Source organism: Pipistrellus kuhlii, unplaced genomic scaffold (genome assembly GCF_014108245.1).
Source record: "Pipistrellus kuhlii isolate mPipKuh1 unplaced genomic scaffold, mPipKuh1.p scaffold_m20_p_10, whole genome shotgun sequence".
In the NCBI taxonomy this organism is placed as follows: Eukaryota; Metazoa; Chordata; class Mammalia; order Chiroptera; family Vespertilionidae; genus Pipistrellus; species Pipistrellus kuhlii.
In genome coordinates, this window is record NW_023425405.1 from 45,296,238 (window position 1) to 45,312,530 (window position 16,293).

The window sequence follows — 16,293 nt, forward strand, 5'->3', positions numbered from 1 at the left end:
CTTTTCGGCACATTCTGATTTGATAGGAAAATGGGTAATTCCTGCTAATGACTAGTACATCTGTTCAATTATATTGTTTGGTATTGATGCTTAATTAGGTGTCACGTTGGAGGAGGGGGAGGGGACCCCGAAAGCATGACTTCCTTTTAAATGTCAGGCTCCTCCTAAATTACCTGTCTTTTTAACATACATGGGACGCTTTGACAGGCATCACGTCCTCCGACCTTAAAACATTTACAGTGTGCCGGAGAAGAAGCCTAATGCTCCCTGGGAAGTGAGCTGTTTTGGAACGGGTTTGCCTTGAATGTCACACATGTCCAGTTCTGTGTGGAGCGACCCTTGTCAACCTTTAGTTGACAACAGAAGGAGGACTTCCCAGGGGTAATACAATTCTTGTTAAATGGCCTTCCCTCACCCCCCTCCCCCCGGAAGGGTTTTCTTTAGAAAAGATAGACCTGAATAAAATTGAGGCTATATTGCTTCAAACCATAGGCCCCCCCCCCCCCGATGTATCTAGATACAAGCAAATACAACACCCATTGTATGTGTGTGTGTGTGTGTTTGTGTTTGTGTGTGTGTGTGTGTGTATTATTTTTTTTTTAATAGGATTGACACATGGATCCTATTTGTAAACCATAGCTAGGCAAATGGGTAAATAACAGTATAAATATGTTTTCTTGAAAACAGAATAGGGAGAGATTTATAATAGGAAAGATAGTGTCTGAGGAGCTAAGTATTCTTTCAGCTCGGGAGTTATGAGCGTCACAGTTTGAAAGCCTCTTTAGCCCGCCTGCAGGCATGTGTTTCATTTCTTATTGATGTCCATTGGTGGGTTAAGGCCAGAGATGATTATGCTTTCCTTGACAACTCATGCTATGTCACAAGCAATGTGATGTGCTTTAATCAAACCATGCATTATGTAGGAGATCCTGGGACAATTAAAAAGTGGGAGTTGACAGCATAGACGATGAGGTCCTTAAAAATGAATTGTAATGGTCGAGGTTTGCTGGTGGCTGAGCTTATTTAATCACCTCATCCAGTGATTTTCATCCTTTTGCATCTCGTGGCATACATAAACTAATTACTACTGCAGCACACCAAAATATATTTTTTGCTGATCTGACAAAAAAAAAAAGGTATAATTTTGATTCATTCATTCAAGACAGCTGTAGTTGTGTTGTCTGGTGTCATTTTTTTATTTGACAGTCTAAGCTGGGGTCCTCAAACTTTTTAAAGTGGAGGCCAGATCACGGTCCCTCAGAGAGCTGGAGGGCTGGACTATATGAACTACTAATTCCTACTGTAACACCTCGGCTGCGCTCACTGCCCAAAAAACCTGGCAGGCCGGATCAGACTCCTCTGTGGACTGCATATGGCCCTCGAGCCGTAGTTTGAAGACGCCTGGAAGGGGAAAAGAGGTCAGTGCCCCTGACTAAATAGGTATTGCATGTTTTAAAAATTCCTGCTGCACACTGACTGCAAACCACGGACCTTGTGTGTAAGCATTTGGAGTGTTTTTGTTGACTATGTGGCTATCCTTAACAAAAGATAAGGATATTCATGTGTTGTTCAAACCTGAATAAGGAGTGTTGATTATACTAACCTAAGCTAGAACCCTCTTTCCGAAAGAAAGGAAGTCACTTGAGTTAAGGTAGACTAGTAAAATTTGGCAATTCTCACATTTGGCCAATTCTCACATTTGGCCAGTTCTTAGTTTGGTATTTTCCTGTTCATATTAGTGATCTGCCTACATTTTTAAACTATACCTTAGGATAGTAAAATATAAGAATGCATTCAAGAAACTATAAGCAATTCTCTTTAATTCTGGATACAGTAATAGTTAACCCTTCACTTATGTAGATTCTTTGCAAGATTTGCTCCAATCACAATCATTAGCAGTACTTACTGTTCTCATCCTGGACGGTGTGGCTCAGTAGGTTGGAGCATACTCCTGTGTACTGAGGGATCAAAGGGTCATGGGTTTGATTTCTGGTCAGGGCAAGAATATGCCCAGATTGTAGATTTAATCCCTGTTGGGGCACATGCCAGAGGCAATTGATGGATGTTTCTCTCTCACAATATGTTTCTCCCTCTCCCCCTCTCTCTTCCTCTCCCTTTCTTTCTTTTTAAAAATCAATAAAAACATATCCTTGGGAGAGGATTAAAAAATATGTACTGTTCTCAAGATTCTTCTCTGTAAACCATGTTCTAAATTTGAATAAAATAATTCTCTTATGTTTTAGGCAAGATTAAAAAATTAAAAAACAAAACTGCTTTCTAACATATATTGCTATAATTTTATACAGAGTGAGATTTTGCCTTATTGGATTTACATTTTCTTTGCACTAATCAATATTGTAATCAATGGCCAAGTGCTAGTCACTCTTATTGTCATGAAGCTAAAAGTTTAATAGGGAACTTGACAAAGAAATTGCTACAAAATACAATCGCTTTTTTATATAATAAGTAAATTATACCATGTCCTGGAGTGATTTACTGAAAAGTAAATACTTGAATTTGGCCTTAAATATAACTGGAAATTTTCAGTGGTTAGAGCCCGCAGAGCTAATGGTTGTGGGTTAAATTCGAGGTCAAGGGCACATATCTTGGTTACAGATTCTACAGTACCAGTAGTGGTCTGTGGCGGAGGCAACCAATTGATGTGTATCTCTCCCTTTCTCTCCCTCCCTCACTTTCCTTCCCCTCCTCCCTCCCTTCTACTGTCTTTGGAAATCAATGGGAAAAATATCTCAGGTGAGGATTAAAAGTGAAGAAAGAATTTGTACATTAGGAAAAAGAGTTAGTAACATCCTATATGTAAATTATTTCAAATTTATGAAGTATTTTAAGGTATTATTCTGAAGTGAGAGTAACATGATATAAGGATCATTGTTATATACAGAAAAGGAAGAGAAAATGTTGATACAGGGTAGGAAAGATTGGAAATATAGGAGGTATCAGTTTATAGAAAAGTCCTATAAAACATTACCTTGTAACTTACTGCGATGTACCTGGGGAATTCCGACTAGGGAGCAAATTGATAGGCTCTAGCTTTTGTGAACAACAAATTCTTAGGGCTTCAATTTTGTTATTTATTATTCAATAATAGAGAGAATACCCATCCCTTAGCAACTATTTATGAAATTGAGGCTGATCAAAGCATATGTAAAATATGTATCATAACACATTCCTTGGACTTGATAGTCTCTAACCATTTAAAGTACAATAAAATGGTACACTGATTTGTGTAAAGTCTAAAAATGCAGAAATAGACACATCCCACTTCCACCGTAATTTCAGATTCTGCTTTTGACTTTGAATAAGAAATCAGCAATGGTGTCATTATTTTCCTGCTTCATAGAACTTAATGAGCTTTGAAAAATAATTTAGCAAATGGCAAAGCCATACAGGGTTAAATAGTAATCTCTGTGTATTTTGACACAATTGGTGTAGCTGCTTTTCTCTGAAGAGCCCAAACATGTACGCTATTACACCAATACGTCAGCCTTATAGGGAAACACCATGGGTTGAAGTTTCTGCACGTGGCGAGGGATATTCCTATAGTCAGAGCAGACACTGGCAGTGCAAGTCCAGGAAGTGGAGCAGATTGGCATTGACATGAAGTGTTGGATCAGCCTAGTGGTGGTGGACAGTGCCCAGAATTGCTACTCTTGATTACATGGCGGTCGTTGGTACCATGGCTTCATCCCTGTTGGAATTTCCAGGTTTTGCTATAGTGATGCAATGATCCTGTCATTTTTCTTATTTCAAAATGACCTGGAATAGTTTTATAGTTAGTATGAACATTCAGACTTTTGGAATGTAAGTTTTTTTTTTTTTCCCTTGCAGATGACTTTATGAGACTTTATGGTGTCTGTGTCAGCCAAGATTATTTTTGCCCGTTCTTCTCCATTCCATCACTTAAGAAAAAAAGAGAAGTTATTGGATGTAAGACCATGTTTTTTCCATCGAAGCCTTCTTTAGCATACCTTGTGCAAAAATACAGATATTCCTATTTGACTCTTCTCCTTGCTTTCCCCCAAAGCGTCATTTATTTATTCAATGAATATTCTATTGCACAACTATTTTATCTCAGTGTTAAGCTAAGTGCTTTTGATTTCAGATGAGAAAGGCCTTCCCTTGTGTTGTTTACATTCTAATACAGTGAAGAGACTAAAAATAAGCAAAAAGCAAGGTTCAGAGTATCTTGAAGAAATATTAGAGTCTGATGTGAAGGACAGGGGATGGCAGGATAAAGTGGTCAGTTTAGCTACTGGGATCAGGATTTAGTCTATGAGGTGATGACATTTGATGTGGAATTGAAAGAATGAGAAGAGATGAAAAGATTTGGAGGGAAAACGCGGTAGGCAGAAGAAACAGCAGGCACAAACATGCTATTTGATTTACGATGGTGTCAAATTCTATATAGAGTGGCAAGTTTAATATCTAAATCTTTGTCTCTTACCCAAAATGCTAGTGAATGCATATGCTCATGTATTGGTGCCATAGCAACGAGCCATCTCAGAGGAGTGTTTGCCATTTAGGTTCATTTTCCCTTTTGAGGTTCTGCGGGCTAAAGTTTTTCCAATTCATTGGCTGAAATATCAAGGAGTGAAGAAGCTCCTGTAGTAGCTTCACCACCCAAGTCTTATGTCATCCTCTATGTGTAATAAAAAATAAATTGTAGGGTTATGCAAATCCAGCAATATCATTCCAGCCCTTCTTTAAGCCTCTCCTCATTATCCACCTAGAAGTTATCAAGAGAATGAGAACAATGGCTGCCTAAGGTTTAGAGGTAACACATGCTATAGCACTTCAGTTTTTAGTGCAATGAAATAATTAAATTTGTGTCTTCCATGGCAATGTTCAAATATAAGAGAACCTAAAATACAGAGATGCACAAATATGAACTCTATTGCTTTGTAGGGAGCCAACCATATAACTGGTATCAACAAATCATCGTTCATTTGTTGATCTGTAATTGACCTATCTGCACAGCAAAAATCAATGTTATTCATAGCCATTGTCCATACTGAAAAGATATATACTTGATTATAAAAGTCAATGAACATTACCTTTCCTAACAATAAGTTGAATATAAACAAAAATTCGTACAAATAAAATAGTCTTGTAAGAGATTTGCCTTACAATTCTATGTAAAATAGATTAAAACAACCATATATTCTATCATAATTGGGTTAGAGGCTATATTATTTTAGACTTAGAGGACTGTTAATGGCATAGCTTAAAAGCTGCAATGATTATTTGAACAATAGTACATAGTGCATTGTTTAAAATTCTTGATCATGGGTGACTTTTCTTTTCAAATGTACAAAAGTAAATTTTCATCTGTTTTAAGAGAAACTTCACCTTCATTTTTTGAAAATGTGCATTTATTTTAGTCTTTTATCTTTTTTTTTCTCCCTACTCCTCCCAACTTCCCTGTGTCCCACCTCCTGATTCTTTCACTTGATTTCTTTCTTTTCCTTTGGGTCCACTGAATTTCTTTCAATTCCTCCACTTTCATTTTCCTTCATTTAATCTTATCTAAGACCAGCTGGCCATGTCATAAATTCAGGGGAGAGTTGGTTAATCAGGAACATGTTATTTCCCCTGGGGTTCCCAGCTCTGTGTAACCCTCTGGATTTCTCTAATGAAGACGAAAGATATTGCGATGGGCACAATGGGGCCTCTTCCATTAATTCTATTGTCTGCCCGTTCATTCCACAAACACCCCCTCTGTCAAATCAGAAGACAGAACATAGAAAATAAGACCAGGGTAAATGGAAATTAGAATCTTTTTACCACAATCCTGACACGGGTGTTTTCTTTAGGTGAAAAGTATATACACTGCCTAACCTCTTTGAATCATTTTTCTTGTGGGCTACTTCTTGATTTTTAGCTTCAACTTTGCTTTTAGATAGTGACTATTGGATCCTTCTTAGAACCACAGTCCAAAGAAGCTGGCGGAAGGGCAGACCCAGTCCACTCCTAAATCTAAACCCAAACTCAGGACACAGAACTTTGGCGGTATATGGTTGTCAGGTCTTTCCTTGATCAGAAAATGTTTCTGTTAAACGTACATGGTATATTTTAGTAATCTTTATCATCTAAATTGCCCTTATTGGCTGATTATTGCTTTTTTTTATTGCAAGGAGAAGACAGAAATTCTCACTGAGCCCTTTACAGACCTATATTTTTATTCACTCTTTCCATTCTGGTTAAATCTCAGGATAAGGACAAAAATATGGTAGTCAGATGGCTACATCTAAGTCAGCTGCCTCCACTGTAAAATAGATACTATTTTTGTGGGTTCTTTTGCTAGGTATTAGGAATTGAATATTTCTGAAATACTTATAACTTTACTTAATAAATTCCAAAGGGGTAATAAGCATGATAACAATCAAATAATATGTAAATATTTATAAAATATCTGATTTTAGATGGCTGTCTAATCATTTATAAGGTAAATGTCCTTAACTTCTTTTGCACTCCGAAGAACTTTCTAACAGTTTCACCTTTCAAATGACCAAGTCATTAGTAAGGTCTGTCACAGGAAGTATTGGGGAGGATTGGCCTGACAGCTTTTCATGGGTAATGCATAAGGGAAGCCTCCATTAAACAGGAGCCTGGACTAGAAGAACAAGTTGTTTTCTTTTGCAGTTTCTAGAACTAAAAATAATGTTTATGAATATCTGTGTTCATCAGAGAAATAACCTCAGATTCATATACTATATGTTGAAAGGTGATGTGGATGCCTATGAGGCTACTATTTATCAAGAGATATGAGAGGGTGACTCAGTGCTTTGGTGGGGGGTGGGGGTAGATCATGGATAGTTGAAAAGATAGTCCTACAGACAGCAGGAGATGTGCATGCTGTTGTTTTTTTCTTCTATTACTATAGGTGACCTAAAACAGGTCGTGTGGATGCTAATGGGCTGCCTTTTGTATGTTGTGCATAGCATTCATTCAGCCTCTGTTTTACAGAAAGAACATTTTGAGATAGAATCTATGGGCTGTCAGGCCTGAGGGAGGCTGCTGAGTCACATATGATTCACAGATCTGGCTTCAGAAATCTTCAGAATTTCCCTTCACAATGCAGGGAGGTCTGCTTTAAAAATGCCTGTTGAAACCCACATTGGGATGTGCTCTAAATGGAGCACTTAGCAGCAGTGACAGAATGACTGTTAATGAAAAAAAATGTAAAAGCCTGCAACGATTCCTTTAGAACGTTGATGTTTAATTTATGCCACTGGCTGCTTGTAATTTCTTCGTGTTTTATAAAGATGACGAGTTACATGGCGTTACAGCAGGGCCCTCCAGCCCTTTTCACGATGGCTCATGAAATGCATCTCACCTGTTTCTAAAATGACTGAATGAGATCAGTTTCCAAGTCTTTCCTTCCAATTGCAGGAGAATTATTTCAAATGTGGAAGATGTAAATATCAACATGAATGGGACTTTCTACTAGCAGATTGGCCACTGTATTTAAAAGTGTTCATTTCATATTTTATATAATAATTAAATTCTATAACCAGCTTGTCATTTGCTTCTTAATAAGGAACATATGCCTAAGACTTCGATTTTTTTTTAAATGTCTTTTTTGTTTGTAATAATAAATCAATCATCTGATGTTAGTTATTTAATTATAGTTTTATTTTTAAAAAAGTCCTGTAAGTAATTATACATACAGGATCATGCTTTGCAGCATTTTAAAAAAAAATATATATTTTTATTGATGTCAGAAAGGAAGGGAGAGGGAGAAAGATAGAAACATCAGTGATGAGAGAGAATCATTGATTGGCTGCCTCCTGCAGGCCCCACACTGAGGATCCAGCCCACAACCTGGGCACATACCCTGACCAGGAATCGTACCGTGACCTCTTGGTTCATAGGTCGACGCTCAATCACTGAGCCACGCTAGCTGGCCTATAGCATTTTTTAAATTTACTGAGAGTATGACACAGGTGCTTCAGTTGGAATTAGCTACATAAAGTGCTTTCCCCCCTTTGATAATAGTTTTTTTTCTATTTAATTGCCTGGATTTTCACCTACCTTTTCACTTAGAATTCACAAAAGGTCATGATTCTATAAAGTTGTTATTTAAACATCAGCCAATCATGTGAAATCTTCATTCAAATACAAATGTTTGACATTGTTATCAAGAAATTAAAGCTGAGTTCTTTTCCTGTATTCCTTTGACATTCATATAAGCCTTTCACTAAAGCTTCACATTCTTCACAAGTCATTATTGGATAGTGCTAAAACTGAAATTTTGTCACCATTTGATAAGCATCAATTTGTTTTTAAACACAGTTCTCATTGTTAATTTCACTGCAATAATGATTTTTTTTTAAAGTTTAGCCTTGTGTTTCTGTTAAGCAGGGCAGGAAAGGGTGCTGCTGTAATTCCTGTCTGAGAGGCAGTCTTTGCCTGGATTGCTCGGTCCACTCAGACCATGGGGTGGGGTGGGGGTGGGGCACAAGGGCAGCTCAGGCACAGGGTCAAGGGTCAAGGAGAACCACACGTGAAAGGGGACAAAAGGTTGAAAGCAATTAAAAGGTGATATATTTTCTGAGCTGTAAGATATTTACTGTCTCGTTTTTAAAGGTTTCATTTCATTTTTTTTTCGAGAATCCTGTGCTTAATATTCCAGAAATATTAAGTGTGGGAGACAGGCTCTCCTTATAATGTTCCTTTCTAAGGGTTTTCAGGAAGAGAATTATTGTCTTTCTAATTTGCAGGTTAATACGTTTGCATCGAAGGCTTTTTGATTGTTGAGTAAAGTGGTCCTGAAACAGCTGTCAGACACATTACACTGTGGGCTGTCTGTACAGGGAGCACACAGAAGTGGGGCCAGGCGTTTACATGGGTGCATGTGTGTGTGTATTGGAGCCTGTGTCAGGACAACAAGGAAGGCCAGCTGAAACAGTCATCTTCTCCATCGACATTGGAAAGCTTTGATGTTGCTCTTAGAATATTGCATATTTAAAGCGCATCAGGGCTGACTGTACATGTAACCTGCTACTTTATGTCAAGTGTGTGCATGTTGTGAATAATATGAGGGTCAGTTGCTGTGCACCTAAAACTGAGGATGTCTTGCTGTGCTAACGAAAGGTGTCCAATATATGGTTTTGTAAATAAAATAAGCAGTTCTTGTTTACTTGATAATATTGTTGGGGAATATTCAATTTGAAGAAAAATTACAGCATTAAAGAAATATGTGCATATTTCCAAAAAGGCCTTTTTGGGGAAGAAAATGCCTGGGTTTTCTCAATTACTTAAATGTTTGCTTTCAAATTATAACTTACTTTTTTCTCTTGCCATGGAAACATAAGACTTTTGTAATTGTTTTTTGCTCCCTTTACATCAATAGCAAACTTAGAATCTAGCAATATGCTATAAAATTAAAAAAACAAAAAAAAACACAAACAAACACCATCACAAGACATTTGAACGTTATGATGAGAGGAGAGTTGAAGATGACTGGTGGCTTAATGATGGAAAGCACCAAGCCGTGTTTCAGATCACCATATTGATTAGCATTTATTAATGTATGTACCTATTTGCTTCTAAAAGCAGATTGCTTAACTCTACCACTTACTAACTCTGTGACCTTAGGCAAGTAATGTAACCTTTGCCATTCAGTTTCCTCATCTGTAAAGTAGAGCTCATAACAGTATCTGCCTCAATAGATTTTTGTGAGAATTAAATAGTTTGTTCATATAACGTTGAGAACATCTCCTAGCACAAGGTACTTAATTGTTATCTATTATCTATTAAGCATCCATTTTGTTTCAGAACAATGCTGGATCCTCTCAGAATACAGAACTATAAACTGTGGTCCATACACTCAAGGAAAGAAAGTACTGGAGAACAATAATTCTAGCATAACATAGTATATTAATATGTGTGACATTTTGTAAGGCAGGCAATATATATCTTAATAACTTAGGGTAAAGAAAATGTTTTTAAGGATTCCAGGTCTTGGATTGTCCAGGAGAAAAAGGACCTGAAGCACAGACCGAAAGGGTGATTTTCAGGAACTGCAGCGACTTAGATAATGTCAGGCTGGTAGGCAACATGATAACCTGATAAAATTGACATGTTGCTGAAACAATTAAAATGGTTTGGCTGCAGATACTGATCCATGTGGGGAAGTGGATTGGCTATTTAAGTCAGAATCTAAACATAATAAGCTTTATAGTGTTTTGCAGTATTGAAAATATTACGGAAGCTCAGTTAATAATTCAGAGAAGAAAGGAAATGAGGCAGTTTTTATCGTGACATTAAATAATATTTAAACACATGAATTGGGCTGAAATAAATTTTGTGAACAATCTGCAGTGAGTGAAAAAGTATAGATAAACATTGAGAAGGAAGGAATGGAGGCTTTGTAATGAGCAATTAGGAATTCAGCTCACTTGGTCCATAGAGACACCAGCAGCAGATTGTGCGGCCATGTGGGACCCCTCCCGTGGCACCGGGCCACGCAGGGACTGTGCTGGGGGTTGTAACCAGCTCTGATGGGGAAGGGAACACAACAAAGGGAACACTGCCTCCAGGGATCACATCCCTGTCTGAGAACTGTCCCCTCCAGCTCATCTGAGGAACTACACATGAATATTAACCTTGCGTGTATTGCTCATTTGTTGTCTTGGAAGCTGGAAGCCTATGCTGAAGCAAAATATATTGACTAAGTAAAGAAACAATGAAAAATGCTTGGATAAAACAAAAATTAATCCAAGTTGGTGGAAAAGGAGATCTCATAAAGAATCTTTGTTTTTTGAGGATTATGAGTATGTATATTTGTCAAGTGGATTAAACACACACACACACACACACACACACACACACAAACAGAGGCTAACAGAAAGTAAAGGCAGAGAAATATGATCAACTTATGAGTCAGATTTTAGTGATAAAGCCTTTTTCCTTACTCCTCACACACTTTACCTTTACACTGTAATTAGCAAAATAATCAGATGCCTTTTGACATTGTTTACAATATTGACTCTAGGCAAAAATGAAATACTAAAGCATTTCACAAGTCAAAATAGCTTTCTAAAAACAGTTTGTTGAAAATGGCTTAAATTGTTAATAATTTTAAGAACTAACATTTCTGGCATGACACCTAGATTTAATGTAATATGAAGCACTCTTTTTACACACACACAATTGTATTTCATAATATAGTTCGCTATGTTATAAGAATTGCACAGTTAGCAAATAGCATGTGTAGGTTATCCAAATCTTTGGCTTACTTATATAATTTTTACTCAAATACAGGAACACTGTGGGTGGTTTATTATATAACAAAAATAGTAGCAGTTTGGCATTGGTGGGATATTTATAGCAAGTGGAACACTTGAAATATATGAACTTATTACTTTAAAGTTGTGAACAAGCTGCTTACCCATATATATGCACACAATTGAAATGGTCAGTTTGTTAGAGCTTGTATTATTTATTTTTTTCCAAGATCCACGGGCATAGCTTTGTGTATTTCCTTGGATTAAAAATAAAATGATTTTTTAAAAAGTGGCATAGGCAGAGCATTGCCTTAGAACAAGGGCTGCAGAGACTTCTCACTCTCCCACTCCTCCTCTAAATCCCTTCTCGCAACAGCCTTCTTCCTTTCCCTTAGCTCTTCTCTGTCTCCCATTTATTAATTTTTTGGCTCTGGTGTCTATGAAAATTGCTAGCTGGATAATTCAAGAAGGAAGATGTCTGCTTTCAATGTTCTCTCCTTACTAATAGCAGTAGATTCAGACATTCCTCTCTATTTCAGAAAATTGAATATAGGAAGGGAGGGCAGTTAGGTAACAATTCATAGCTATTTCTTTGGCTCCCTTTTTCCAAAGGAAATCTCTTTGTAGCATCTAAAACAATTAAATAGATAACTGTGCAGACTTGACACTTTGTGCTCAACTTTTATACTTTTCAATAGATTAAATTGGGTATAATTTGTGCTGTTCTGAATTTGCTCTTCCTCAAATGCATGCAAAATGAAATTGATTACCATAATTCTTTTTAAAAAAGTTTTCCGAACTAGGTACTACTCTTTTTAAAGCCATTTTACAGGCAAATCCAACACGAAAAAGGAACATTAATTACATGCCAAATATTTTTAATTCAATTTTTTTGTGAAAACTTAATATTTTATATTTTTGCTTTTAAATTTGTGCTCTTCCTGTATCATAAGGTGAAGCAGATGATATAAAAGATGATCATTATTCAATAAAATTTTGCTTCAATATTTAAAGATCTCAGTGAATTCTCCAAACTACATTGAGTCAGTAGACATCTTCAAACAGTGGGAAGCATTCTGCTAGTCCACTCTAATGAGTCAATGTAAGGGCAGAGAGAGAATACAAGATAATTTTTTCCTATGACATTCAATACGCACCTGACAAATTTGGAATTATAAGTTATATACTCTACAGGTTTGCTAATTCCTGTAAAGTATTAAGTTGCATTTTGAAAATCTGCTACTTATTGAAAAATAGGGGCTGTTAATAGATGCATAGGTCCAGTAGTTCTTTAGTTTTTCTTCCTTTCTTTCTTGCTTGCTTGCTTGCTTTTTTTTTTTTTTTTTTTTTTTTTTTTCTGGGTGGATTATGGGAAGAGAAGGGAATTAGTAAATGAATCCTGTACTAAACTAAAATAAATATAATTGTGCTTCAAAAATCAATAATGCAATTTTATTTCAATATATTTTCTGTTTATTCAATAACTATTCATCTGCCTACTATATGCAAGAAACATAATAAAAATATTGAGGATTTAGTGACAAATAAGTATAAATGTATATCTATCTAATGATGAAAGTATACAGGAAAATAAGCATAAAGCCAATTAAAGTGCTGTGGAGTTTAGTGGATACAAGAGAATCTTTTTTAGTTTTGCAGTTTATCAAAGGTGCTATCTGAGTAGTTGTGGAATTTATTCATAATGAAGGTAGAGAATTAATTTCAGGGACAGGCTGAAGTAAATAAGAGGGTAGAAAGCTAGGTAGGTTAAGTTTTTTAAACTTTAATTTTTGTCAGACTTGCTGACCTTCCCTCATATGAGAGTTACGTGCCTCCTCTTCTCTTCCACCTCCTCCCATCTTCCTCTGTTCCCCTCCAGCCCCCCCTCGGCAACCACCCATACCTGGAGGGAAAGCTGTGCCCTTATCTTCAAAAACCATGGACGGAGAAAGGAACAGGTGTGAACAGGCTTTGTTACGTTTCCCTCAGTTTCCTATGCACAGCTCATACTCTTTGACCTGTCATATCTTTCCATTCTTTATCAAATCTAGCATAAGAACACTCAGGTTTACCATCTCTTTGGGTTTTTATTTCCATAGGAAGGCTCCCATGTCATGTAAGACTCCTTCTAGAGTGCTCTGTTGGTTTCTTATTTCATGGAAAGACTATGTATCCCTTCTAATTTTCGCCAACATTTTACAGTTATTTTTCTGGAGAGAGTCAATGAAATAGTGCTCAGTGATTGCAAGTATGTGCTTGACAATTTACCTAGAAATGGAAAGACTGGTAATCTGCACATATGCGTATTTCCCCTCGTGTCATTTTTGACTTTTATGCCGGATGGATCTTTGCCTATTTCCTGGTCATTATATTCTTCCAGCTCCAGGTTTGGGAGGCAGAGTTCTTATTATGTCTTTTAGGAAAACCAGGCAATATGTCATATCCATGAGAAATAATCCTTGCTCCTATAAACTGTTCTTGATAGCTTGTCAGTGGGGCAGAGAAGATGGGAGAGTCCTGAATAACTTTTCAGCCAAAACAGATTCACCCCAATGAACAGTGGCAGTGACAGCACACTCAGGTGTCAAGTTAGAATGAAAGGTTTAGACCATTTAGCATAAATCAAATTCAGGCATGAGTTAAGGTCATATTTTTACATATATACTATTCGTCTCTTGGCTCCCCAGCTAAAGGGATATATAAGATATATATGTATAACAGTGTTTTTTTTTTTATTATTTGTCATTGTTGAGAATTATGCTTGAGAAGAGATGATTCATTTTCCTTGGGTTTTAGGACTTGTTTAGTAACTACTTGGAGAAATGAGGTAGTCTGACCTGAATTAGAAAATGGTGTCAATGGCCTTTGCTCCTACCAGTTTTCTACTGTAACCTATTGTTTTAAATGTAAATATGGGAACAATTATATTTTTCTAATAGTAGAAATAAGAATATTAGTTAATATTTATAATATGTTTCAAATATATGTACCAGCTCATAAGTAGCACAAAGCCTAATGTTAGAATAATGTGGTTATGCATCATTGATTTTAATGAATCTATAAATTTCTCTCCACTTTGTGCCCTCCTCCCATTTATTTACTTTTTGTTTCTTGATATTGATTTATCTTCTTTGTATCAATTTCATACAGCGTGGTTCAATAAATATTCTTTCTTATTATCATTTGTGTGAAAGTATCCCTAGCGTTTATGTATTTAATTGGCTAATTTATTTGTTGCATGTGTAAATCAAACCTTTGTGTTTTCTTCTAAGGCATATCATTCTTTTTATGACTGACTTTCAGGTTTTGCCTCTTCCCCTTTAGTTTATTATTGATAGCTCATTATTCTTTTATGTGTTCTCCTACACCTCATTTAAATCCCTTTTTCATGTTATACTTCTTTCCATGTTTAATTTCTTGTTCCCTCACACTTAAGTTTATTTAGAAAAAAGATGGCTGCCTTATAGTAGTATTGAAATTTATCTGAAGAAAAGAAGATTAATATGGTTAAATACCGATGATCCCAGAGCTTATGAAATATGAAGTTCACTTTCCCTTATAAAATAGCACTTTATAAAACATTTAGTCTTAATAAAATTAAAGAAGTTGGAAAAATAAGATCCTTATAATGGCATAGGACTATTTATCATATGACCTCAGGAAAAGAAAAAATACATAAAGTTTACATAGCATGCTTTCAACCATGTGAGGTAATTAAAAAAAACCAAAAAACTTAATGGGAATACATGAAGTGTTAGCAGTGGTTATCCCTAGGTAATTAAATTAGGAGACATTTAAAATATTTCTCATTTTCTTGCATTTAAAAAAATGTTCTCCACTTAGCACACCCTTAGTATTATGTCCAGAAGACTTGTAAGCTAAAGAATAAGGCTTAGTTTAGAATATTCTATTTACTAATTTTAAGTGGAATTTTCATTAAAAATAAGCAAATTTATCCTCATTGGTCATGGCAATCATGTCATTTTTCTCTTATATTGGGGTATTTCAGCATTCTAAGAGGCTTTACAGTGAAGTCTCATTAGCTTTATAATTTGTAGATGGGATAAGAGGGTGGACATAGTGAGAGCTGCGAGGGAGAAGAAAGATTTAAAAGAATTTAATGAATTATCTGCATCATGACTGTAAAATGGCTTTCTGTGGCCTTAATTTGCCAGAGATATGATCAAATGTTTTCTTCTCTAATGTCTGCAGTATCAAGTCATGGGTGGATAAGATGCAAGAAGATCTTGTCACACTGGCAAAAACAGCAAGTGGTGTCAACCAGCTTGTGGATGTGAGTAGAACCCAAATAAACTTACTCTTTTCTTTAATTTGAATGCAGTCCTAACTTTCAGGACTATAATACAGATGTTTTTCTGTATTATAAATAAGATTTTTTTTGTGTGTGGATCTGGTAATGAAATCCTGGAAGAGACCCTTGGTATATACTTGGTATTGTGAGAAACATCATCCCTAACAATTAACAAAGCTTTCTCACCACACACACTTCATAGTTTACACATAGCCCTCACTTACATGAATCCATGTGTTATGTAGACTCCCTTAGAGTTTAAATTGGGATGTCACCTTTCTATTCTTCAAACTATATTGTATAATCTCACATCGTGGTGACTTAAAGTACTGTGATGAATTCCTTTGAATGTCCTCAGTGGGGACACTTCTTCATTTTTTGATGGTAGATTTCATTTTTAAAGAGAGTTGAAAAGTGTTTACAGCTATGTCTGGAGACTAAGTGAGTCATTGATGTGGGTAGCAAAGATTTTGGTCTAAGAAAAAGAGTCATTGTAAAATAGGGTTTTTCTTAGGATTTATGAAAGTCACTATTAAATAATTTTTGAAGATAATACTATTATATAAATATTTATCATCTTTAAAATGTTATTTGACTTAGGTAAGAGCACTTATATTATAGGTTTTATAACATTTATTAAACATTTAATGTTATTTCTTGAGTGTCTCACTTGCATTTCAATGTAAGTAATGTAACAATTTGAAAATACTTTCGTGTTGTGATCTTAGT

At 35.9% G+C, this 16,293-nt stretch overlaps 1 protein-coding gene across 8 annotated transcripts in view; it reads left to right on the forward strand.

The window, feature by feature from the left end:
* The window catches only part of CACNA2D1 (calcium voltage-gated channel auxiliary subunit alpha2delta 1), a 337,271-nt gene that overhangs the window by 44,906 nt on the left and 276,072 nt on the right, over positions 1–16,293 (forward strand). For all 8 annotated transcript variants that reach the window (XM_036429577.2, XM_036429576.2, XM_036429578.2 and 5 more), the window contains exon 2: positions 15,465–15,546. In XM_036429577.2, coding sequence (XP_036285470.1) covers positions 15,465–15,546 — 82 coding nt within the window. The remainder of the gene's footprint in view (positions 1–15,464; positions 15,547–16,293) is intronic.